Genomic DNA, 26,510 nt, shown 5'->3' on the forward strand with positions numbered 1-26,510 from the left:
TGTGAGAACATTATTACAAATATGCTCCAAGGGAGCACATAACATATCGGTGACCGCTATAGTGGGCTCGGCTTTTAGGTGATCAATCCCAGCTGCTGTGTTTGTTTTTAAGGACGTGAGGAAGGAAAAGATTCAAACTTGCGAACAAGGGTGAAGAAAGATCGAATTTTGGCTTTCGGCACGTATACGTACGTTTCGACTCCTTGTCCAGAACCCTAGAATTGTGATGGTGCACTGGCATTCAAGAAATGGTCATTGAATATTTCTGCTAGAGAAGTATTGCAATACTATGTGCCATTAAATGTTAGTGTGCTAGGTATTGTATTGCTAGGGTTATCAATAAGGCTCTTAACGTCGTTCCAGATTTTCGGAGGATTATTAGACATTGAAATGAATTTTCTTTTATAAAACTCAATCTTGCCTTTCTTAAGATCACAGTTCAACCTATTATGAACTCTCTTGTACTCCAGTAATTTGCCAACATCTCTTGAGCGGATGAATGTATTGTATAATTTATCTCTTTCCTTGATCCTTACGTATAACTCATGACTAACCCATGGCTTTCTGGATTTTCTGTGTTTTCTGAGTGGGGTCAATGGGAAGGCCTTACCGTAGCATTCGTGCAAACGGATGTTGTAAGACAATCTAGGATTTACCTCGTTATGGACATAGTTTCATTGCACTGCTTCCAACAAGGTCCCGAATATCGTTATAGTGTTAGAAATAATTTTTCTGTGGAGACGGGAAGAACGTGGCTGCGCTTGTTTACCTTTTGTACGCGTGGGAAAAAGCAAAAGATCGGCAAGTGGTCACTCAAGTCAAACTTCAGAATGCCTGCTAGGACATTTTGAGGATGGCTGGTTGCCCATACGTCAATCAGCGATTCTCTTCGCTGCTATTCGCGTTGGTAAATAGATAACATTGGCACTGTGGAAAGATTCAATAACATCAAGGAACTGTAGTGCGAAAAATTCGTGCTGCCACATTGATATTAAAGCCAATACTGTAGAAGAACGCCTGATTGGGCGAGTTGGTGAACCATGACGGACAGTAATGACAAACAGGAGAAGCATACGACGCGTGACCAGGGACGAGGCCTTCCTTGGCGCTCGTGCTGCTGCGACGCTGGCGCCACTCCCGATAGTGTTGGCAACCGACGCTGGCGCCATATCACGATACCTAGTGTAACTACCGCGGGCGAAAGCTGACTTTAAAAAGAAAAATGGGAGATTGTACCCCACAACCAATATTAGTATTATTAAATTTCAGAGGTTTATCCAGGTTAAGCCTTGTTACCTGAGCGTAAGCTCTGTAAAGCATGGCTTCACAACAGCTTGAAGCCTGAACTGAAGCTTTGACGCACTCGGACGGCACGCACATTGCCATGGCGGGAGTAAATAGGCAACTGCCGAACATAACATTATTAATAATATTCATATTAATAATGATAATTGGTTGACGGGAAAGGAAAGGTAAATTCCTTGCCACAAACTGTGCGGAATTCGCATTCAAGTTTAGAGAGTAGCCCCGCCGGGGTGGTGCAGTGGTAAGACGCCCGACTACTGTGCCGGAGTACCCGGGTTCGAACCCGACCGCGGCGGCTGCGTTTCGATGGAGGCGAAACGAAGAGGCGTCCGTGTGCTGTGCGATGTCAGCGCACGTTAAAGATCCCCAGGTGGTCGAAATTACTCCGTAGCCCTCCACTACGGCTCCTCTTTCTCTCTTTCCACTTTCACTCCCACGTTTCTCCCTTCCCTTACGGCGCGGTTGCGGTGTCCACAGAAAACAAGTGAGACATTTACCGCGCCTTCTTCATACTCGTCGTCTTGACCGTCAGATGCTGATTCTATAGGGGCTCTCGAGAGGCAGTCAGCATCTGTGTGCCTACGACCGGACTTATAAACTATTGTAGCATCGAATTCTTGCAACCGAAGGGCCCACCGTGCAAGTCACCCTGAAGGGTCTCTCAGAGTGCTGAGCCAACATAGAGAGTGATGGTCGGTAACCACCTGAAATGGGCGTCCGTACAATTAGGGTCTTAACTTATTAATCGCCCAAACTACCGCGAGGCATTCTTTTTCAGTGGTCGAGTAGTTAGTCTCCACCTTCGATGATGTTCGACTTGCGTAAGCGATTACACGCTCGGTCCCGTTCTATTTTTGAATGAGCACGGCTCCGAGGCCCTTGTTGCTGGCGTCTGTATGAACTTCAGTCTCGGCGTCCTGGTCAAAGTGCCCGAGTACAGGGGAGGTCTGTAAGCTTTGTTTAAGGCGGTCGAATGCACGCTGCTGTTCATCCGACCACTGGAAGGCGACGTTCTCCTTCGTGAGATGAGTAAGTGGTGCAGCGACATGAGAAAAATTGGGAACAAAGCACCTATGGTGAGCACAGAGGCCCAGAAACCTCCGTACGGCGTTCTTGTCCGATGGTGTAGGAAAGGAGGCGACGACGGCTGTTTTATCGGGATCTGGACGAACACCCGCGCTACTGACGACGTGGCCAAGAAATTTTAATTCATCGTAGGCAAACTTGCACTTTGTTGGCTTCAGAGTGAGGCCTGCGCTTCTTATAGCTTGTAGTACTGCTCTCAGTCGAAGAAGATGATCGGAGAACGTGCTTGAGAAGATTACAACATCGTCAAGGTAGACCAGACAAGTTTGCCACTTCAGTCCGGCCACGACGGTGTCCATAACGCGCTGAAAGGTTGCTGGGGCGGTACAGAGGCCGAACGGCATCACTTTAAACTCATATAGACCATCCGGGGTGATAAAAGCAGTCTTCTCTCGGTCGCGCTCATCAACTTCGATTTGCCAATAACCACTTTTCAGATCTATGGATGAAAAGTAACGGGCATGTCGTAGATGATCAAGTGCGTCATCAATGCGAGGAAGGGGATAAACATCCTTCTTGGTGACGTTGTTGAGACGGCGATAGTCAACACAGAATCGAAGAGTGCCATCCTTTTTCTTTACTAGTACCACTGGAGCTGCCCATGGGCTGTGCGAGGGTTGGATTATATCGTCGGCCAGCATTTCTTGCACTTGGTTCTGAATAACTTCACGTTCTTTGAAAGAAACTCGGTAAGACGACTGACGAACAGGGTGAGCAGCGTCATCGGTAATTATTCTGTGTTTGGAAATGGTCGTCTGGCGAACTCCGGATGACGTAGAGAAGCAGTCTTGGAATTCTGCAAGCAGCGCTATCAGTTTGGCCCTCTCGCTGACAGAGAGATTAGGTGCAATGCTTACACCCAAAGGTGCATCGTTCTGCTGCGAAGAGAAGGAGGAGAAAGCACCTTCGGACAGGGCAACAACTTGAATAGGGGCGGTAATGCTCTCCATGGTACCGAGAGCCGTGCATTTCGTAAGGCGCTGTGGAGTGCCACAAAAGTTGGTGACTAGGACGTGTACGCAGCCAGTATCCAGCTGCGCGATACCTCGAGCAACACCAAGACCCCGTTCAAGAAGCAGCTGAGCACTTCCTTCCAGCAGAACTTCGCCAGAAGCAACGTGGTCGGACGTGACGGGGAGAAATACGCTAGACTGGGGCGGTATGGTTACGTGCTCCGCCAAGACGCGTGCCGTGCAAACTTGGGGCTTTGTTTGCGCCGAGGTATATCGAGGTTGACGAAGCGTGAGGCGGCGGTCGGTAAAGTCGATTACAGCGCTGCAATCACTCAAAAATCCATGCCGAGAATAATGTCTCTGGAACATTTCGATAGTACAATAAAGGTAACCGGGCACCTGAGACCGTTAATCTCAATACGAGCAGTGCATCTGCCGGTTGGTCTCACGAGGTGGCCTCCAGCGGTTCTGATATCGGGGCCATCCCACTGCGTCGTTACTTTGCGAAGTCGGCGGCATAGCTCCCCACTCATAACAGAATAGTCTGCACCGGTGTCAACGAATGCCGTCACGTCGTATCCGTCGATCACAACATCGAGGTTTGTGTACACTGTGGCGCGACGGTCGTCGGAAGCTCCGTCGGGGAGTTCGTCGTGAAGTTCGTCAGAAAGCTCGTCGGAAGGCTCGGCGGGAAGTTCGGCGCGAAGTTCGTCGGGAAGGTCGTCGGGTTGATCGTCGGTTCGCGTGGGGGAGCAGGGCGAAAAACGTGGAGGCTCTTTAACAGGAACGGGTTCGGCAACGTCACCTCCAGACGTCGCCGGGCTTAGTTTTCCCGACGGGACAGGCTTTGCCGTCGATTGCTGCGAAAGGGAGAATCGTATCGGCGGGACGGTGTCGAGCGAAGGTCGCGACGTGAAGACCGGTCGAGTGGCGGTGAACGGCGCAGATAATCCGCGATGTCATGGGGTTGCTCGCCGAACTCCGGGCGGGGAGCATTCCGCTGGAAACCGCGAAGACCAAGCTCGCGGTAAGGGTAGCGACGGTAGACGTGGCCTGCTTCTCCGCAGTGGAAGCATAGTAGGCGTTGGTCGGTTGTCCTCCACGCGTCAGCCTTGCTCATTCATTGCTGCTGCGGACGAAGATCGTACACAGGGATACGGGGTTGTGCAGGCAAGTACTGACGGCGAGCAGGCGGCGGTGGTGGCTGCTGCGGCGGCGGGCGACTAGCAACGGACGCGTACGTCTCAACGGGCTGAGTAGGTGAAGAAGCAACGGAGCACTGTGGATAAAGGGCACGTTGTACTTCTTCGAGGACAGTATCCGTGAGGGCGCAGGATGCCGTACCATCAGCAGGTGGAAGCAGCTGCCGTATTTCCTCGCGTACAACTTCGCGGATGATCTCGCGTAGGTTTGCGGTGTCGAGGGAACCAACAGGGAAGCGAGCAGCTGAAAGGTTCGAAACGCTGGGACCTCCAGCAAGGCGACGATAATGGTCCGCTCGCGTAACCAAGGCTCGCTCAATGTTTGTCGCCTCATTTACAAATTGTGCCACTGTAGTCGGCGGATCACGAATAAGCCCGCCGAAAATGTCACTCTTGACGCCCCGCATGAGTGCACGCACCTTTTTTTCCTCGGTGGCACGGGGGTCGGCACGGGAGCTAAGTCGTAGGACGTCTTGAACAAAACTCGTTACAGTTTCGTCGGGTCGTTGTACTCTTGTTTGCAGAAGGTCTTCTGCTCGCTGTCGCCAATACTGATTGGCGAACGTCCGTCGCAGCTCTTCCTTACAGGTGTCCCAGGATGTAAGGGAGGCCTCGTGGTTTTCGAACCAGTGCCGAGCCGTACTGTCCAGGACGAAATACAAATTCTGAAGACAGTTTTCGGCATTCTAGCCATTGTGGCGGGCCACACGTTCGTACTGCTCCAGCCAATCCTCCACATCTTCGGAGGCATCGCCATGGAACGTGACAGCCGCTCGAGGAGCCATCGGTAGGTACACCACGGACGGTGCGAGAAACGAGTCCGTCTGTTGACATTGGGTCGTGGTACTCCGGGCCATTGTAAGTTGTGGAAAGCCGGAGTTCGGCAATAGACCAAATTCAGGAGCAAGCCCTTGAAGTCGCCGGCTGGCACGTATCTCGGCCTCCTCGTCGAAGGGGCGGCGGCTGAGACTTGGGGGCGAACTCAGAGTAGCGGGTATTGAGGGGCTGTGCTGCATTTACCCCGTACCTCCACCAGAATGTCACGGGTTCTATCGCTACCCGGACGGCAGTCCAGAAGGACAGGGTCAAAGGACGGGGTTGAGGCACAGGAGGCAGAGAGCAGGCGCTTGACCAGGCAAAAGCAGCGGCGTCCCAGAACCACGCGCACTCCGCAGAACTTCGTCTTCTTCTCCCTCCACAACTGTCACGGTTAGCGTGGGTTACACATGGCGGAGTGACACGTTTAAAGGCCCCGCCTCCCTACCTTTGCGCCCATTGCCAAGAAAAAGTGTCCCGGAGTATAGTATCGATCCAGAAATCGACCCTCCATTTGTTGGATCCGCAGCCGAGCGCTTTAACACTGTGCCACGCTGCGGGACGTGAATCGCCGCTCATAATTCCGCTTGTGTACCGTGAGGATGATAGCGGGATTCCGTGCGTGGAAGATACTGCGATTGGCGCGCAATTTGAAAGTACCAAAGACTAAAATAGTTAAGTCACTCAATTAGGGTGACGTCAAGGATATGACGTCACCCATCTGCCGTCAGCTATGAGGACCAAGCAGGAACGAGTGCGCTCCAACGCCGCCGGTGGCGCTTCTTGTCTTCCGCGACTGACAGATGCTGCGCCTTTCCTTTCATCTTAAAGCAGCGCGAAACACTAAAAGGAACGGGAGACGACACAAGCGCTTTCTAACAACTCTGTCGTCTCCTGTTCCTTTTAGTCTTGTGTTTCGCGCTGCTTTAAGATGAATCCAATCCAACTCACCCAGATTTTTATACTCGTGAACTACCTTTGCTATCCTGTAAACGAATTATAGAACGCCGGTGAGCTTAGACGCGCTTGACATGGAAGCCAAAGAGAGTTTAGCTGCTGGCAAACGGCGCAGAAGACTGGAGCAATTAACTTCTTCTGATCCTGAGGTAGTCACTGCTTTTAGCTACGTATATCCAAGCATAGCAGAGTTAAGCCATGTTTATTTTTTTGGTAACCCTCCATGAAGTGTGTCTCGGCTCAAGGTCATACAGAAAAATGAATGACCTAGCGAGTTCCAGTGCGAGGAGGTTGAAATTTTCGGAACGCTCCATTAAGGCGTCCCTCAGCTCAAGGTGAAACATGCAAGTGAATAACCTTGTGAGTTGCAGTGCAAAGAGTACAGCTCACATTCTAAAAACAAAGGTGTTCCAGAACGAAAAGGCAATGGTAAAGCGGTTCGTGTCTGCTCTTAAGGGTCTCGCCAAATCTATCCAGTTCTGCACTAAGAACTTACCAAGACAGAGGCCGTCATATGGCGCTAACTCCAGACGGACACATTCCCCAATCCCAAAAGATTCCATGATAGATTTCCTGAACAGCATATGCCGATGTGTAAACACTGCAATATTCCAGCAGGCCTCCGTCATATGGTCTGGACTTGTCCACGATAACACACGTCAACACCCACACAACATACCTGGGAGGCTCGTCTACACAGCTCTACCCTAGACGACCAACGAGCGCTCATCGGTCTCGCTCTAGAGACTGCCAGATTCTAAAGAGTCTTGGCCGACCCCTAGACCTGGGCCTTTGGCCCCTTGACTATTTAAGAAATGTTTACCAACCAAAAATCTTTATTTTTTTTTTTTGCTTGCGTATTATGCGTTTGCCACCTCCGGCGCCACTCTACCTGCACTGCTTCCGCGATCTCATTCCATGTGTTATAAATGCCCAGTTGCAGGAGCCTCGATGTGGAAGTATAGCGTGGGAGGTCGAAGGCTCTCTTATTACTTGTGCGAATGAGGCTCACCAGTTTCTCTCGTTCTGCTGTCTTGAGGGATAAGTATAGAGTAGAATAGCTGATTCGACTAATGATAAAAGCCTGGATTATACGGCCCCGCCTTCCGTCCCAAGTGACCGAACGCCGGAGCTCCTTCATCCGCTGGTCTAAATAAAAAATTCTACTCTCTCTGCCCCCTCTGGCGTTGTCTTCTACATGTGTTTCTACAAATCTCTACGGTTGTGTTAGTACTTCGACGACAGACTGCTTAATCCAATGCGTAAATCAGTGTAGTTTTAAAGGCCCTTGTGCTCACACGCGTGAGTAGAATCTCCCAATCTGCCTTATATAAATAACTTTGAGAAATGTTTTTGCTTTGGCAACACTACGGTGCAGACCTAAAGCAATTTTACTTTGGAGAATCGGGAAGGTCGGGTTTCTTATTTTTCAAACAGAAAACGGAGAACATCAGAAGCGCCTGCGACGTCAGCATCGGCTCCTTACCGAACAAAGCGCAGGGTGAATCTTCCCATACGCGTCAGCGTCAACCCTTCGCTCCCTATGCGACCCATGGCGTCTGCACCTGCCTTACTGGATTCTTTTTAAACACTGCGTCATCGAGGTCTGTAAAGATTTGGGGTCCACTGTCATCATCGGCGACCAGTTTAGTTTACAAACGCCAGTATAATGAATACTGGCCTCGCCTTAAGTTGACCTGATACACGATGCATTCGGTGTACTCACCAAAACCATCAACCATTGCTTATATATAGTACAGCACTTGTGAGAACCTTGGTTCGGGACCTACAGCTAACTCTGCACAAATGGACAGATATAGGCCATATTCACAAGAGATCACAAAAATGCGTCAAACTGATACTCCTTCGTAACTTTATTCAATCGATAAGAAAGGCGGTGAATATAATATAATCTTACCAATTGCCCCCCCCCTCTATTAACGATTTGGCTCGGCAAATGCTGTCAGGAAAAAGTACGTTGGCAGGCAAATATTGAATTTTAAACTTAGAAATATGCCTTAAAGGGCGTGACGATACATCGACAACGGCTCCTGTTCAGAGCCACCGATGTGAATCCTCGTTCGCGCACAGGAACTGTGCAACATTCCTAATCACTAAAACAAAATTTGTTGCTTAATACCTCGCACATTCTCTTGAGCACACAGTCATAAAAAAACACATTATATGAAAGACCACCGGACAAAGTCCCGCTTATCAAATCTGTACGAAAGCGCACTATGTGGTCTACGAACGCCTGCAGGTTCCGATTCAACTCAGCTTCTCAAACGATATGAAAAGCCCAGATTTGGACCTCCCGCGAAATCGTCCATGTCATGCGACTGCATGACTTCACGAAAACCTAGAACAATCGTACCCGGCCGCATCAGCTGCAGTTATCGCCTGTCAGGGTCATGCCTGTGATTTTTCATTCATAACGCAGGCAGAAAAGACGCCACTTTTTTGGATAAGAGCGCCTGCGACGCCACTCTGTTGCGCTTGCGTTAAAATTTGAAGTAGAAAATGGGAAGCTTATAAAGTAATAACGGCAAGCTTCAGCCCCAAGGAGGCGCCTCCATGAGCTAACAGTTCAGCAAAGCTAGGGAAGCGATTACTGGAAAAGTGGTTGGAGGTCTTCTGACTTCAAATTATAGCAGTTCTCTATATAAAGGTGCTCAGGACGAAATTTTGATATCGATTAAAAGACCGTGGAGTTTGGTATTTTTGTATAGAGGAGTTGCATTATTGCTTTGATTGATTGATTGATTGATTGATTGACTGACTGACTGACTGACTGATTGATTGATTGATTGATTGATTGATTGATTGATTGATTGATTGATTGATTGATTGATTGATTGATTGATTGATTGATTGATTGATTGATTGATTGATTGATTGATTGATTGAACGACCTTTATTAAATAAGAAGGCTCATGACCATGGATGAGGGTATATCTGAAAAGCATAAATTTACTGATGGCACATTTGAAGGTTAAGAGGGGTTGAAAAAACGCAAAGAACAAAATATACCATGGTGTAACCGCCATCACCAGGCAAAAAAGGCGACCCTTTAAAACTACATCTATCCATCACCCGTAAATTCTCCATTGGAAACAGACTTCGAAACTGGATTTACCAACTGATTTTATCAAAGAGCTTTCGCCACTAATAAACGCAGCCACGTTGATCGCATTACAGCATCTCTCTACAAATCGTGTATGCGGTCTCTGGGACAAGTAACACAAGGAACGGGTGTTCGACCGCGAATTGTTTAGAGAAGTTGGCAATTGTTCGGACGTAAAACGCCAGTATAACAATATGAGAATTATTACTTATTTATACTGATGGCTTTACTTCTTCAGTGATCTGAATCGTTCGATGAAACCTGTCGGTATGAATATACCGACAACTTATTCTTAACTAGCACTGCGTTAGCTTATCACTATAAGGGATACAAATTGCATATAACTTTAAACTGTTGAAATGTTGAACGCACGTTTGCCAAACCTGAAATTAAATTGTACCTTTCGGCTCAACAATATATCTGGGCTTTGGTACCTCAAGTCTGAGTCGCGCGCCCATCTTGGACAGGTAATCAGAGCTCTCGGTAGTGGCGCCCAAGCCGGCCGTCTCCCCGGGCTTGTCGCTAATGAAGGCGCCCGAGTAGGCTCCGCTGGTGCACTCGTTGCTCGGTTCGGCCATCAGAGAGAGCACGCGACCCTCCGCCGGCGGCTCACCCCATATCTTGCTTCAATTTGAAAAGAAAGAAAAGGCGGCCAGTCGTGTTGCCACTTGCTATGCATTCGAGATGAAACCATCCCTGCTGTAAAAGGCGTTGACATTTCACTGGACTGTCGCATTTCTGAATGAAAAATACACCTGCTTAGCGTACATCTTATAACCTGAACTCCGTACTTAGCAGGTAAATCAAAAGCCACTTAAATATTTTCTTTGCAGACATGCCGCTTCGTTACATAATTTTATTGTAGATCCTTCCCGACAACAAACGTACGTCTGCAATTAGAAGAAATACTCCTCGTTTTCATATTTCACAATTGCGAACACTTGAGAGCGAAACTACACTCAGACTTTTATCGGCACAGGGGGGAAGGTTTAGGGGCGCAAAATACGACACACGTTATTCCACCAGACACGGCCACGCGAAGACGCCCTTTGTTCGTCGGCAGGTGCGTTGCCCTTTACATTCACAACTAGCGCTGGGTCAGCTGGCGCCGAATCCTTGTGTGCGCCTAGCAAATCTGCTGAAGTTGAGCAAATTTTTTTCCATATTTTAATAGTTAAACTTCGGCGGTTGCGTTAGTAATATGATTAAATAAAGAATGCTGTCACTGTACTGTGTCGCAAAATATAACTGAAAGCGGGAACTGCCTTTCGTTGCTTAAAACAACAGCGCGCGTTTCAACTCCCCAGCTTCGACTCCATTCCAGATAAAGTTGTCACGAAGTGCAGACCGCACCCCGAGCCTCGCCCACATTTGAAGCGGCTACCATGCTCGCATCGAAAACCACGGTTACCGTTCCCGCTGAACAAAGAAAAAGACCGACCATTTCAGCCATATCTTCCGCAATGCCAACATCATGCACTGTTTAATACTTAGGGCCTTCTAAGCGCGAATGCCCACCTTTATGACGGTTCAAAAACAGCCTTACCTCTGGTAGCGCTGTGTGATGACGCTACAGCAGGCCAGCAGCACGACGGAAACGAGTGAGAGTCCCACGATGCAGGGAAGAATGTACGCCACGATGAGCTTCCAAGAGGTGTTACCTGGTGGCAATGGCACATAGGACAAATTCTGTCTGTTCGTCTCCTCAACGATTAAAGTATAGCCCTTTGCTATTTTCATGCATGCAAAATGAAAGACACACCTCAAGCGCCATTACCGGGGGGGGGGGGGGGCAGGAGGGGGGCGGGGACTTTGAAAGCTCGTATTAAAGCTAGAGATGGGTCGCTTGTGGAGCGAGACGGATCTTTCGAGCGGCTATTTGAAAAGAGCGGGTGAGCGGCGGCTCACCAAAAGTGAGCGCCGGTTCATTTGGTGAGCCGGCTCTCTCGTTTAGTGATTCGATTCGTGCCGATCGGTTCTTTGGGAATCGGATCTTTTCAGTGAGACTTCGGCGCCAGCTACTGGCAATGCGAGAAAGACACTTTCCTCCCACATGGCCACCCAAATCGCATACATCCCCCCTCCCGTGCGCGAAAGAAAAGCGTACGTGACCACGGAGGACATGCCTCCCGCCCTTCCTCACAACAGTCACAAACATCCCCTCGCTCCTTCGACTGTTTTTTGAGCCGCTCTTTCAAATGAGCGAGTATGAGCGGTGGCTCTTTTGGAGAGCCGGCGGGTCATTGAGTGGATGTTCTTTTGGAGAGCCGTCAGGAACCGTGAGGGGGGGGATCTTTTGGTCAGCCGCCCGTTCGGTGAGCCGTTATAGGAATCATGCCGCAAGAGTCGGGTCTTCTGCTTTCTTCGACTTCAGCGCCATTTATTAGCAGTGCGAGAAAACAACTCCAGTTGGTAGGCAGGGGTCATCCCAGGCCCGCTATAAAATTAGGGACTCTGAGAGGGCATGCGCTCACTTCTTCTGGCTTGGAACCGATTACTGATGCACAGTAATCTGAGGGCCGCAAGACAAGATGCCATGAGAAAGTGAAGGCCCCCGTAATGGGAGCACATTGAAAGGAATATTGAATATGCAATCGAAGGCTTTTCAAAATAGCTCTCATAGCTTTTACTTACGTACCAAGCGAAACCACGCTATGTAACTTTTATGTAAACAAGACCGGTGGCGCATTCCGTAACAACACTTCTCGAGCGACTTGTTCAGCGATCGTGCAGGACACAATTGCAGTGCATTCATGACGGCCAACGGGTGGTAGACCAGCACATGTGTAACCGTATTAAGCTTTGTAGGCCAGCCAGCAAGCTTTGTCAAGCGAGAGCAGATGTGCGGAGCTAGCAGAGGCAATGTCACCCCTGCACTATACCGGACTGAAAACGCATTCTGTGCTTCGACACCGAGCTTACCGACATAAACGCAGGCCCCGCCCCTCATTGCGTAATGGATTCTACAGGCACAGGTGCCACCGGAACACACGCTGTATCGCGTGAAGCAGCTGTCGACGGTCGAGCAGTTGTCGCCAAGCTTGGCTTCTGCGAAGGAAAAGCAGGAGCAAGGTGTAGTCACGGTCAACTGCAATGCATGGTCCACAGCCGTCAATCGTGGGGATGCATGAATCAAGAACCTCACAAAATGCGGCGTCGATGTGCAGCAAGCAACGAATTGCAGTGTGCAGTAAAAGGTTGGAGTAAGGTGTTGTGCTGAGGCACCGAGCAACTAGGGCCCCTGATAATCTCTTTCAGTTTATATCTTGTGCACTGCAGATTACACATTACGCGCCCTGCCAATTTTTATCAGTCATTGTGAAATGTTGCATTACTGACTGGAGCGTGTATAATGCTTCTATCAGCTTTGCAGATTGGTTACTCATGCATCATTTCAATGCTTGGCTTGAAACTTGATAATTTTTATAATGCCATGTTAGAAACAAATTCTCACTTGGTTCAGTAAGAATTAATTTGAAATCGTCATGCCCTGCTGTGACAAAGAGCCAGATAAAGCAGTATACACAACATTAGCTTGGTAAATACGTGAGGCGCTAAACTGGATGTGGCGGTGAATTTATTTTGGGGAACCTGTCAGGTGCACCACAAGCGCCATTGCGATGTGTATTCCTCGTTTAGCTATGTGACGACGATGCCAGTTTTCAATGATCTTTCAATGAATCACGAGCAGCACGTTAATTAGGAAAACGACCATTGCGTTTCCCTTAATGCGGTAAATTACAGCACGAATTAGACAGTGGTGCAGCCGAAGGAAGCATTTTATATTTCACATTTAGCAATGCAACAACTCATGTCGATAACGAAATTGGGAAGGAGTACATTCAGATTACTGACGGCGTAACCTAATCCGCATTTTTCAATTGCGGCACTTCTTTTTGCCGTGGTGCTAAAACAGCAAATACAGACACAGCATGTCTCGTTGCATAGTGAAATAGTGTGAGGGCTTACTGAAATGAGTGCGGAACAGCGCAGCTATTTGCCGATTCCTCTCGTTGCGAAAAACAAGCGGCTCATAACTGGTGTGTTTAGATAGAATGCCATGTATCAAAGCGCGGAGTCAGGGGATGAAGGCCAGAATCCTAGCGTTGTAACACGAGGAATGTATATTAAATATACAACACGACAATGACAAATTGGGCTGGTTAGTTCACCCTCTTCAGAAGAACATCTTTGGTACATCGCCTGCGCGTATTATTCCTTATAAAGGTGGAAAAGCAACAACGCACGTAGAGACCGGTAGCAGTAACCTATAACCAACACAAAGAAAGTTGCAATCTTAGGTCTGCTCAGCACTGGGTCGGTTTACGACGTTTAAAAAGAGTGCCTAACGTCAGTGCTTATCAGTAGTCTCAGATATTTAGGTTTCCAGATTGGATTTTCACCTTCGTAGCGCAAGGCTTTGAAGTGGGTCTTAGCTTTTTGCTTGGCTCCTTGCCTTCTGCGATGCATACATTCGATTCCAGCAGTAACGAAAAGGATTAGTGGTCAGCTGTGATGCTGCTCCTATTAATATGTAAGCCAGTCGAATGCAACTGGCAGATATCTACATTTGAAACAACTAGTTTAAGAATATGATTTGTAGATTTCGCTATGGTCAAGAGTAGCACTTCCTATATAACGCTTGAAGTGAAAACGACTAAGCCGATGAGAGGCGCCGTATTCTTAAATCAGATTCAATGTAGTTCTATTCAAAGCAGTTATAGAAAGACATGTGGCACCTGGACCTAGGGCTCATTGGTACAGATGGCGTGCAAGTTCATTTTCTACTTTATTCTATTGCCTGCAATGTGGAAAGCAAAAGAAATCGGTAATTTTGAGGCAGTCTAAATGCTACAAATTTATTAATTTCCCTGTTGTTCAAATATTGCTGGGTTTTCTGGCCCCTTAAGCGGTAAGCACGGAATGACACAAAACGGCTAGAACCATGGGAACGTTGTACCTGCGCGCCACCCAGTGAAGAAGTCTGAAATCGCTGTTTCTCGCCTCTTGACGAGCTTTCATAAAGGCAACACAGAAAGTATGTGTTTATTAAGATGTCAGTAAAAGAAATTAGTTGTGGTTTACCTCTGGTTAACCATGGACGAACTGCGATAGCAACGACAGAAGCTTCTTTTGCCTGCTACATCATTCTCCTATCACGCCCTATCAGTGTAAGGTGCTACATTATTGGGAACACTTAAGCTCATCCTATAAGAGTATGACGCGAGAGCGTAAGCTACCAGCCCAGATATAACTGAGAAGGGTTCATGCCGGTGACCGAGCTTTCTTCTTCTTCTTCCTATTCTTCTTCTTCGCGGCTGTTCAAGGTCGAATGTGGCCTTTTCTAGGACGACGTGACGAGCCGAAACCTGGCGCAGTATTGCAATCTCAATAATAAATCAAGCTGGATTACGCGTGTTTCCACCTTTGACATTTTGTTTTGAAGCATTTCTGAATACGCATGCCGAAGCAAGCAACATGCAGAAATTTGGCGACGAGTGACGGGAGCGCTACTGTTCAATGGCCACTGAAAGTCAGATATAGTTCAGTATTAAATATAGTTAGTGTATATAGTTCGCAAATTAGATATCGCTCCCTATATTCGCCTTTAACATCAGAAAGTGCAAACATGGAGCAAACATCATGCGTCCTTTTCTGGACACTACTCTAGATGTAAAATGGCCACTCCTGTGAGCCTTTGGGGCGATTACGAATTGTCTGTTGTAATCTGTGATCTCTTATGTATTTTCCTTCCTAGGAGGTGGAACCCTCGCTGTCACCTTGAGAGCAGGTGGCATTAGGGAGAGTGTGCGCATAATATTTTGTCTGGCGTTCGACAGAGACAAAATTATCCGGATACTTCCCCTACTAGCTAGCACTAATCATCCCATAATATAAGACCTCCTCAAAACGTTGTTACTTTGCCAGCACACGGTTTTCATTGCTCTACTGTATCCCAAGAAGCGACGACTCACTACAAAGGTTTCCTTATCAAGCATAGACAATCTCGACTTTGCATAATGCGAATACATTTGAATTTATTGCTTGCTTTTTAATCACGCAAACGCAAATGTATAATCCTGTCATTTCTTAATATGTAGTAGCATGCGACTCCTCAATATCTTTGTGTGTTTATGACGAAAACTACGTCAAGAGTCCCAGCCTCGAGCACATTACGCATTTACCAACACTCATCGAGAAACTCAAAAGGTACCAAAAGCTCTTCTACCCATGCTTAGGAAATGAAATTGCTGGAAGCTGAATATTTAAACATTGTTAACACAAGTTCCATTCCGAGCATCAAGAAGTTGGGGCCCTTAATAGAAAGCGAAATATTTCTTTTAGCACAAAGGTGATTCAGAGGACAATTTTATGACCTACAAAAACCCTGCGGGAACATCATACTATTGTTGTCTTATCAGGTAAGCTTCGGTATGCTCTCGAAAGATTTCGCAAACGAGACAGCAAGTAAAAATATAAACATCATTATAGATACTCATGCAGCCTAAAGATTGGCCCGCCAGATCGTGACGCCACAGTCCACGTGTCCTGGCACAGGTAACAGTAATTTGACAAGGCATTACAGATGCAGCCAGGATATACTTCGGATAGAGATTAGCAAAATTATATAACGCTCTTGTGTCTTCTTGCAGTGCTTTCATACTAAGAAAAGAAAAGACTGGAGCGGAATGGTTCCCGAACCCGAGAATTTATATACATCGCTATAGCCGATCGAACGACGTTCAGACTACTCTCTCTTGTGCTGTGCATTGAATATCGTCTCCTCCAACTTACATCTATGCGCAAAAACGTTTGCTTGTCCTGCTTGATATGATTATGGTAAAAGCCTGCCACATTTTTTGAGTTCATCAAATTTTCTGTGGCACTTTCCGTAATCTTTTATTTTGTAGTACCATGCTGCGATACCTACGCAAAATCCTGACTTTACTAAAGAAATTTCTGTAGCGGTTCGCGACAAGGAGTGTGCGTTCCGGGAAGATTTATCGTGACTCCAAAGTATGCTTTCAAAAAAAGCGCCACAATTTGAATACTGCGCTTGAAGTTGAACCCAGTTTAACTATAGCTATGGCTTCAATTCAATGTGATGTTCTGACAAGGACAGCTGCCCAAACAATAACTCCGTGCTGGCGTATTCGTTAAGTCCTTTGAGAAAAACTACGATATGGGAATGCTCTAAAGATTCCAGAAAGCACGGAAATATTTTCTAATGCCGCTAATCGTATTACCACCTTTATTACGTTAGGATTTCAGGGATGTATCGAAGTATCAACAACACAGTATCGAGTATCTGTATCTAAACTCGATTTCAATCCTGTATCTTGTATCGGCACCAGATTATCGAGTATCGGTATCGAAGATACGTTTTCGAAGTATCTTGAAGAAGCTGACCTCGTATTGAGAACGAACGCCGCAGACTACTTGTGAACCCTTTTGAATAATTGCTACTAAATTGCCTGACAATATGGCCCACACATTACGCCAGTCTTATAAACAACATATTACACGATAGCGTATATAGCACATTCGGTTCAAAAGGCCTCGCTGTATCCACGAACTGAGAAAAACGTCAGAAAAAACCTTACGGCACTGGGATGCAGCGGCCGCCATAACTACGTCGAGACCTGATAGGAACTTGTTAACACAGTAGGCGCCTCTGTGTTCTAAGTTTGAAAGAGACTTTGGCAGTGCAAACTGGATTTCAACGTTCATTTGTCAGTGCGCAAGCACCCCCGAGGGCCGCAGGCCGCAGTCGCCTGTCGCTGTAGAGTCATGAATCGCCTAAACATGAGGTTAAGCGAAACGTTTAAAAGGTAGGCATTTCCTCACTAGTCAGTAAATCGCAAGTACTCTCGAGCTAGCTTCATTAGCACCGGAAATATCAACGATTGAAAATGGTTCCCCTGCTTTCGCTCCTCAACGCTACAAGACACACACACACACACACACACAAAAAAAAGAGAACAGCTCAGGGAGTGCGCCTCGCCAATGAATGCGTCATTAGCTGACGTCCGTTTCGCAGACTTTCGATTGTCGCACCCACTTGCCGACCGTGGGTTTTCTCCCTTCTACATATTGCGTTGTGCTATGTATAATGGACCCGAAGCTCGAAGCGCAACTAGTCACACGGGCAGCCTAGCCGCGGTTATTCTAAACCGTGGCTACCGAAGTTGACTACTTTTCGCGGTAAGACGCCAGTGCGCATCTTCAACCCGCATGCACCGCTGCCACTTTTTCGGTAAACTGCGCGGACTAAAGTCGCCAACTCAACACACGAGCAGAGGATATTCTCAGCTACCGGAAGGGTATCAATGACGTCGTGGCTGTTGTCGCCGCAGCGAATGGCAGCTTCTGGTGGCCTGTCACTGACCGTACTCATGACGTCACAGTTTAGGAGAATAGTTCCAACAATCGCCACTGTGCGGCACATTATCTGCCGGCGAAATTCAATTTTGCACTCCTTTAAAGTGTATTATAAATTGCTGGCTCCATTTCAAGGTGGAATGCTCATAATCATGGGTTGTTACTTACTGAACAGGTCCACCAGTGGTATTTGCAGCCGTTTCATGGTCCCGTTAAGCGTCCCTTTAACTTTTTACCACATACAATGTCGTTTCCGATGATTCGAACACATGTCATCCAACACTACCTGACCCGTTTGCGGAAACGCGGCACTTCCTCACCTGGCATACACTTGTACTCCTGCTTGATCTTGAGCGGTTCAGGGCAGACGCACTTTCCCTGGAGGCAGACCAGGTACACGTTGTTGTGTCGGCACTGCTCCACACGCTCGCAGCCGCTGTGCAGGGCGCCCGCTGCGAAGGGACGCGACAATTGTTTTGCGACCTCGGAAGCAACGTTGCCGGTTAGTACTGCAACCAATGGGCCATTCGAAGCAGTTTATGGAGGTTTAAAGGAAAAGTGACCACTACGAGATCCTTGGGCGTTGTGAGGAGTGAGAAACAGGCAAGTTTTTCAATATACATTTCACTGCACGTAAGCTTTGTCTTCTGCCCTAGAACCGCAAGTGCCCTTGTGGCCGTTTCTCTGTTTGCTTTCAATAAAATTGAAGTTAAAATCTAACTATAGGTTAGATGCCGTGAAATCATACAGTGGTGAATTAAGACCACATAAGCTGTGTCTGAACCATGCAAAATGATTGCCTAAATCATAACTGTTTCTCTCCCTCAGCAAGTATATTTCGCTATAATGGCGGCCAAAAAGTAATCAGGTAATCAGCGCCATAAAGCTATGTCAGTTCCTATATACCAGACCTTTTCCTCTGTATATGTGCGGAGAGACGCCAAATACCTTTCAGCATACTTAGCGATATTTTGAGGGCAAAAGAAATTCCTAACAGTTGTAAAATAGTAAGGAATACACTTGTTTTTACTTTCGGCGCCAAGCTTCGCACGAAGACCTAATGCCTACTTTCACGCTACATATTTAATACAAAATGACTTAACATACCGTTTTCAAGCACATAATCCTATTACAGAAAGCAGCAACGTGCTACTCAAAATTCAGCGCGTTTCTCGCAGGGTTTATGAACCGTCCTAATTTCCAGACGTAATTTTCATTGACTCCGAAAAAGCACTTGATTGGATACCAGACTGCTTTTGAAAAATAAGCTCTTCTATATTAACTTGATAATCCTAATTTGTTGGAATCCTACCTTTCAATGCTGCACTAGTTTACTCAGATATTCCATTTTGACTCCTCGAACAGCACCAGTTTCTTCAGCGTACCCTAGTTTAAGCCCTTGATCCGTTTTTCGTTCTTAATTTTTAACTACATGTTCTCCGGTGACCGTGTACGCTGCTCTCTATTTGCTGCTGAATGGCTTAATACCTAGGCATAAGAACAACTAATGACCAGTCAGAATTGATGGACTATCTAACAGCAGTTCCCAACAACTACACGCTCATAAAATAAAGAACAGAGACCATAAAAAATTCCCCAACTACATTTGCGATTATTGCAGTTCGTAAAGTAAAACGCCTTGGTTTAACGGTAACGTCAAACCTGAAAAGGAGCCTGCATGTTCCTCCAATATGAAATGGAACGCGCAGCTTGTACAAAAAGTATTTTTGTTATCATTTACGCAAGCTGAAAATAAGTTGCTCGTTATAAGCAAAAAGGAAAATTAGTTTTGCACGCGCAAACAAATAGTAGTTGTTAGCCTAGCTATACAAATTGGGTCACTTTTACACTGCCCTGGTCTAAAACTGGCGTCCAGGCTTTATCTCACTTATCTAACTTCGTAATTGCAGGCAGATGAAAAGACGTAATTTACAGTGCCCCTCCCCCGCGAATCACCCGAGGCACATATGGCGACAAGTACCGTGGTTCGGTACCCCAGGTACGATAATAATCGAACCAAGAAACACTGCACCTTCTGTCAAGTAACGAGCTCGTCTAATTGAAAAGACAGCCAAGAAATTTCAACTCAAAAGTTAAATTCAAGTTGAAAGGCAGTAATTTGATCTTTTTTCTCCGCCATCTTTAACTCTATCCGAATGGATGTTAACAACCGCCGTCAACAACTGCTGATAGCAATCAGGCCGACGGCAATGTTATCTGCAACCCGGTTAGTACGGTTGCCCAAAAGCAGATATGCAAAACTTACAAATAAATGACGTCTTTCAGCCGTTGGTATTTGGTATACTTACCCCGCCTGCACTTGAAGATGCCGCCGTCTTCTAGGAATAAGGGCATGTATTCGGGACATGTGCAGTTTCCGGGAATGCCGTCGCCCTCAGCGGTGCACATCAGTCCCTGGACGAATGAGGACATGCACTCGGACATGTTCAGGCAGCTCTTGCCCAGGTAGGCATCTGCGAAGGCGAAAAAGCGTCCCAACAGCGGCCTGAATTCCACCTGGTGAGGAAACACTAGTTCCCTGTGTTAATTAACACGTTACCAATATCATAGGCAGTTTCAGCAGGACTGCTTCCGTCGGCTGTTCGAGGGGGAGGGGGAGAATAGGTGCGCGCTTATTACCTTCAAACGTTAATCACGCGGGGTAGGGTCAGGATCTCTCTGTTGTGCATGTCGTTGTTCCACTCTCTCTTTCGGTGCATGCATCGGCAAGGGCCCAGTGTACGCTTGCTGGGGTAACTGGCACGCGAGCCAGCCTTGACAGATGTGAAATGAGCACCAAGGTACGACGGGTTGTGGTCTTTATTAGCTCTCGCTGCGTCATACTACGCCGTCATCCATTTTACACCTGATTACTACCACTATTCTTACTTGTGACGTTCCGTCACTTGAATTTCTGTACCACTATTTTCGGTGAGATGTTCTACGTTGCATGAGAGACATAGAGTCTTCGCTTTAAAAAGCATGATATGAAATCTAAGCACCTGTTTCTGGACCTCTCGCTCATAACGTGCACTTTGTTTTTATCCAGAGGTTAGGACACGCCATGTGCATTAAGCGTGAAATCATCTTTGAAACCATGGAAATAAGTCCAGAGCACCTCTCTATTGCGCATGTTCGCGTTCTGTGTTCAAGTTCTGGAATAGAGACACCGCCCGAAAAGAATCTAAGGTTGAATACATTATGACATTTTTCGCTTCTTGCTCAGTTCTTTTTTGTTACTGCATGCGCAGTTTGTGCGGTTTCATTTTCTTTTTTCTGCATTTCTGTAAAAATAATAGTGATGCCAAGGGCCACCATTAGCACCGCGTTTACTCCAAAGTTTGAGTTGGGAAACGTTCGCAATGAGGTCAGCACTGCTGCCGGCGTAATATGTAGTATAGTATCAAACTCTATCTTTAACTAATCGCCATTCATAAATGGGAAGGAAACGCCGGTACAATTATATATATGATTTTTAAAAGTGGCATGCTGCTTACCTGGCTACGATAAGTTAGACATTTGTGCGCTAATATACATTAAAGTTTGTTTATGTCTGCTTAGGTTTCTTTGCCTTTACATTTGAGTGCATTTTGTATGCCCTAAATTTCCCGTTTCTTGCACATCACTTCAGCGCACGTCTAGGTAATCTCAAGACCCAAACCAAAGCCCCCCGAGATATACGAGGGACGTTCTGAATGTAAGTTTCGTCATTTTTTTTTTCACACAGAAACTTCATTGCCCCAAAAATACACCAATTTCAGTATTTTTTGACATTGTCGCCATCCACATTCAGACATTTGTCTTAGCGCACCAGGGTTTTGGAGAACCGACTCTAGTTAAAGTCGAGGACCTGCGATCCAAAGAACTGTCGCACGGCTTGCTACACTTCAGCACTGCTTTTGAAGCGACGTCCAGAGAGCACGGCTTTCAGTGTAGGAAGCGGGTAAAAGTCCGATGGGGCAAGATCTTGGCTGTAGGCCCGGTGATCCAGTCTCTTCCATCCGAAGCGCGAATCTGATCTTGTGTGAACCTTGTTGTCGGTGCCTTTAGGACATTGTCGCAGGGCACCCATTCTTGCCAGAGTGCGGTGTTTAAATTCTTTACACGCTATGACAAATCTCTGAATGCCGGTAGCGACTATGTAGAAAAATAGTACAAGGTAAACATTTCATGATGCCACGGTACATTTTTGTTAGGCAATAAACTTTCTGTGTGAAAATAAATGACATCACTTATTTTCGGAACGTCCCTCGTGCACCTGCTTCAGCCTCCATCCCCCGTGTCCACCGCCTGCTACCTCCCGTCGCACCTGGATTACCTCTTTCCCAAATTGTCCCCTATAAGTCTGGCAAGTGATGGCTGGTTCAAATTTGTTTCAATTATTTTCCAACACAAATTATCTCTGTTGATTGTGACAGGTGGTTGTTGCCAGGTAGTTTTTTGCCAGCCTTAAGCGGACATCACGAATTTTTCGCAAATCCCACATTGAGTGCTAGCGCAATAAGATATATCAGATCTTCACCCTGTGAAACAGTGAAAACGTATATATAATACTACAATTTTATTCCGTATTTTGTATCACATGATTGGTTCACGCAACCATAAGTAGTGATATACGAAGCCTATCATTGCGAAGCATCTAAAGTACTGCTTCAAATTCCGGTTGTGTTAGAAGGAGCAATTTTCACAGAAACCTCTCCTGTTAGCTCATTTCTCCGTTCTCCTGCGGAGCATATTCCATAAAAGTAGAAGTGAGGCGTAGTGGCCTGAAGTGCGACAAGCTTATGCATTTCAATGGAAAAAACTTCGAGACCCCTGCGGTATCCTGCATTCGAAAAATGCCAAAGCATTCTCATCAATAAATATCTCATCACTAATTTCTTTAGAAATTTTTTATCACAAACTTCTGTGTCACTAACTGTCTTTCACTAATGTCTTTATCAATTTCGGATTCATTGATTTCGTTATCCCTAACTTCCTTATCAGTAATTTCCTCACCACTATAATTTCCTTAGCAAATTTTTTACCTCTCATTTACTTACCCCTCATTTCCTAATTGAATTTTCTCACTAAATTGATTATGACTGATTTTACTTTTTACTAATTTCCGTACCACTCATTTTTACGACATACTACTACGCCACACTAATGGCTTCTCGTTACGACATACAACTACACCCCACTAAGGTTCGCATACGCAGCCGTGGCTTCCCACTTTGTGTTCGCGGTTTGGCCTCATCAACATACCCTATTAATGCCTTCTAATAGTAACTGCAATGTAGATTTTAGCGAACATCGAGGGCAGTTAAACCTTTCCGCTCACTCATTACACAGTTGTCGCTTCGCGCGGTTAGTAGACACGGCTACTCTGTCCTCTATAACACCAATGAAAGCAGTTATTGAAAAGACCAGAGTTTCAAAGTTTTCACAAGACGGGTGTTTTACGAATAGTTTACTTGCACTTCATGCCGCTAAATTCACGCAATATAACTTAAACTACTAAGATGACGATGACTGAAATTCGCCTGCTAAGTATCACTTTGTTTGCGGTGAGAACCGGAAACTCTCGCTACTTGTTTTTCTAGGCGGAAGTGACGCGCAGTCCTTTATTATGCGCTGTTCATCAGTGACCTTCAAAACGCGCATATAAAATCGCTACAGCTCTACTCACAACCGCCGCCGGGAACAACGTCAGTAGAGGTTTCCTTTGCTGATTTCGTCACCCTGGCGAGAGAAAAAAAAAAGAAGGCCGCTGGATTAGCAGAGGCACACTTATCCTTTCAGCGAGGAAACGTTTCGCGGCGTTATTTAAAGAGTGCTTTTATGTGAAGCAAATACTAGCACACAATTTCGGTCGCTCTAACCTAAGAAAGCAGGTGAAACCTGTTCAGACAGTACAAAACACCTTGTCCTGTGAATCACGCACGTTTTTCCCTGAAGAGAAAAGATTGAATTTTACCGAATCAAGGATGATGCGCCTCTGCCAATGTGCTCGCACTCGCAGCACCGGCATTGCAGGGTGTGTGTTTTTGTTTTCGGCTTCTGGACACAGTAGCGGGTTCCTCCTAAGCCGGCAAAGAGGCAGTACCTTATCGCCGTCATTCTGCTGGCTAAACTGGCTCCTGAGATAGCTACAAACTTAAATCGCTATTTTAGAAATGTGCAGGGGGCGAAGGTTTCGCATCGCAAGCTAGCTGCTTCTGCCTCATTGCTGGTTGGCAAGATGCTTCGCAGTTTTGTAAATCTGTCGTTCCCTCCAACGTACGGTCAACGTCAAGTCTTATTGCGCCGTGATGAAACCGTTCCCGTTTCTTTCTGTGCGCTTGATGTTATATGAAACTCAGCTCGCAGCATGTGAAGAAGGGATGTACCTTGGCGCATCGTGACAGCGTGCCCTGTACGCTCGCTGTCACAATACATTGTTTCCGGATAACTTCACACGTGAGCAATTGCATGTGTAGTCTGCTGTAAGCATGCGCAGTGGTCGCTAATATTTGTGCGTGCTGGCTTTGTCGTTCATCTTGTTGGTTTGCTTCATGATTGTAATTGTGTGGTTAATATAATATTACACGATGCCTTACCAGCCAAATTTGTTCAAACACTCTATCGCCAAATTCGTGTCTACGCCAACGCTTTATATGGGTCATACTTTACTGTGTTTGAGGCAAATATGCGCAAAAACAATTTACATTAAGAATTATCCGAGCTTCTCCATTTGGAAGCGCTACTAGCTTACTTCCTTCCTGCCCTTAAGTTTTTATTGCAAGCCATAAATGATGAATTGACAGCGGAACGAAAGCAGCACCAGTCGTGTACATTTGAATAGCAAAGGTTGGCATGTGCTGAAACGCAACTTTCAAAAGGACGCTCGTAAATGTGGCAAGGTGAATGTGAATTTAGAGAAATGACACTCTATAATTTGCGCAAATAAGAAACGCAGACACTGCGTCATTCAACCTCATTACCGTGGCTTGCCTTCAGTATGCCATGCTAAGCTGAGGAGCCCATTAACTGCCATAGGTTGAACTACCGCGGTTTGAACGTATTGAAATCTATGTAAGCTTCACGAGCAATTAACATATACCTTGACAGAGCTCCTACACAAATGGCAGTCCGGTGGCGTCCACAGCGTCTCTGATATGGAATTTCGGTTCTTGACCAACTCACTAAGGTATCATGGTTAAAACATAATGCTCTTCTTGACAGCATTTTTTTTGTTTCTATGATTCTTCCTTTCTATTCGAGCTTGTGTTTTGAACAAACTTTAGTTGAGTTAGCGCTCGTCCTTGTTTTCCTCACTTGTCCTTGTATCTACACGCAAACTTTTCAGTGTGCATGTCAGCCAACTTGCCCAACTTTCTGCTCTCCTTAGAAAAAGCTGACATTCCGGTCTTGCATTGGCAGCAGCAGTGGCGGAGATAGAACATTGCTGAACACCGTTGCCTGTATCTTGCAGGACTATCATCACGCGAAGTTTCATCGCCTACCTGCCTGACGCCTGTCTACCGCTCGTCACCGGCTGCTTACTGCTTGCCTGCCGCACTGTAGTACTGCAGCACCCTGACACTCACTTGGAACCTACCGATTCAGCTGCTCTCGATGACGTCACGACGGCCACAGCTATAAATTCGTCGACAGCGACCGGCCTCCCGCATTAGCAGCAGCAGTGGCGGAGACAGAACATTGCTGAACACCTTTGCCTGTATCTTGCAGGTTGGTTGCTGTTTTGTATATTTGCTATCCTTTACTTTCCCCTTTGAAACTTATCCCGACACTGCTGCTGCCACAAGCATATTTTACTCGTCCTTTCTGCTTGCTAGTGTGCGAACTAATATTCCACTAGGTGAATTATCTCGGCCGCGTGTGCAGGGCGAACATCTGCTCACAAATATCACTGAAATGTCGAAAGAGCTCGTTAAGCTGTTCGAATAGTTAAAGCGAGAATTAAAGCAAGAATTAAAAGAAGGGTTCGAGCCGAGACCTCAGGAAAGATATACGAGAAATAAAGAATAGCTTAGCATTCATAAATGCAACCTACGAGGAAATGAAAACATCGGTGAGCATTGTTGAAAAGGAAAATGCAGACCTCACGAAATGCGTGACCAGTCTGCAAGAGGAACGTGATGCTTTGCGCTTGCTGTTAAAGCAGCATGACATTCGACTTCTGCAAAACGAACAGCACTCCAGATCCTTCAATATTGAGGTAACAGCTGTACCTCAATCTGAAAATGAGGATGTTCTAGAACTAACCAAAAAGCTCGGCACAGCCATTGGCGTTCCTCTTCATGATGCTGACGTTGAGGCATGCCACCGAGTTCGAACAGCTGGCAATTCTACTGCACCAAACATAGTCGTACAATTCGCGCATAGAGCTAAACGCGACCTTTTTCTTGAAAAGGCTAAGAAGCAAAGACTAACATCAGAAACATTGGAAGTCGAGCCAAAGGTCTCGATCTTTGTAAATGAGCACCTTTCTCCCGCAATGAAACGATTATTTGGAGCGGCAAATGCGCGAAAGAAAGAACTTGGCTGGAAGTATGTGTGGACGCGGCAAGGAAAAATTTACGTCCGGAAAGCAGATGGTACGCCCCTCGTCTCTGTTGAGCCCATCGATGACCTGTCCAAGATCGCTTAGACGAATTTTTTAATTGTCCGTTTTTGACCAAACTTTTTGTACATGGTTAT

General features: G+C 46.4%; 1 protein-coding gene and 1 long non-coding RNA gene across 2 annotated transcripts in view; one reads left to right on the forward strand and one right to left on the reverse strand.

The window, feature by feature from the left end:
• Positions 1-26,510, forward strand: part of LOC146209429 (uncharacterized) — a 52,756-nt gene that overhangs the window by 18,679 nt on the left and 7,567 nt on the right. Inside the window, exon 2 of the long non-coding RNA XR_014703439.1 lies at positions 25,282-25,538. This is a non-coding gene — a long non-coding RNA (uncharacterized LOC146209429). The remainder of the gene's footprint in view (positions 1-25,281; positions 25,539-26,510) is intronic.
• On the reverse strand, positions 14,954-21,897 carry LOC146209430 (uncharacterized). Its single transcript, XM_084597505.1, has 4 exons — positions 21,720-21,897; positions 20,135-20,299; positions 18,146-18,277; positions 14,954-14,970 (listed from the first exon to the last, which is right to left on the reverse strand). Exons 1-4 carry the CDS (start codon positions 21,895-21,897, stop codon positions 14,954-14,956), a joined length of 492 nt encoding a protein of 163 aa, XP_084453631.1.

The sequence above is a fragment of the Amblyomma maculatum genome, chromosome 1 (genome assembly GCF_055883805.1).
Source record: "Amblyomma maculatum isolate TAMU_Amacu chromosome 1, ASM5588380v1, whole genome shotgun sequence".
NCBI lineage: Eukaryota > Metazoa > Arthropoda > Arachnida > Ixodida > Ixodidae > Amblyomma > Amblyomma maculatum.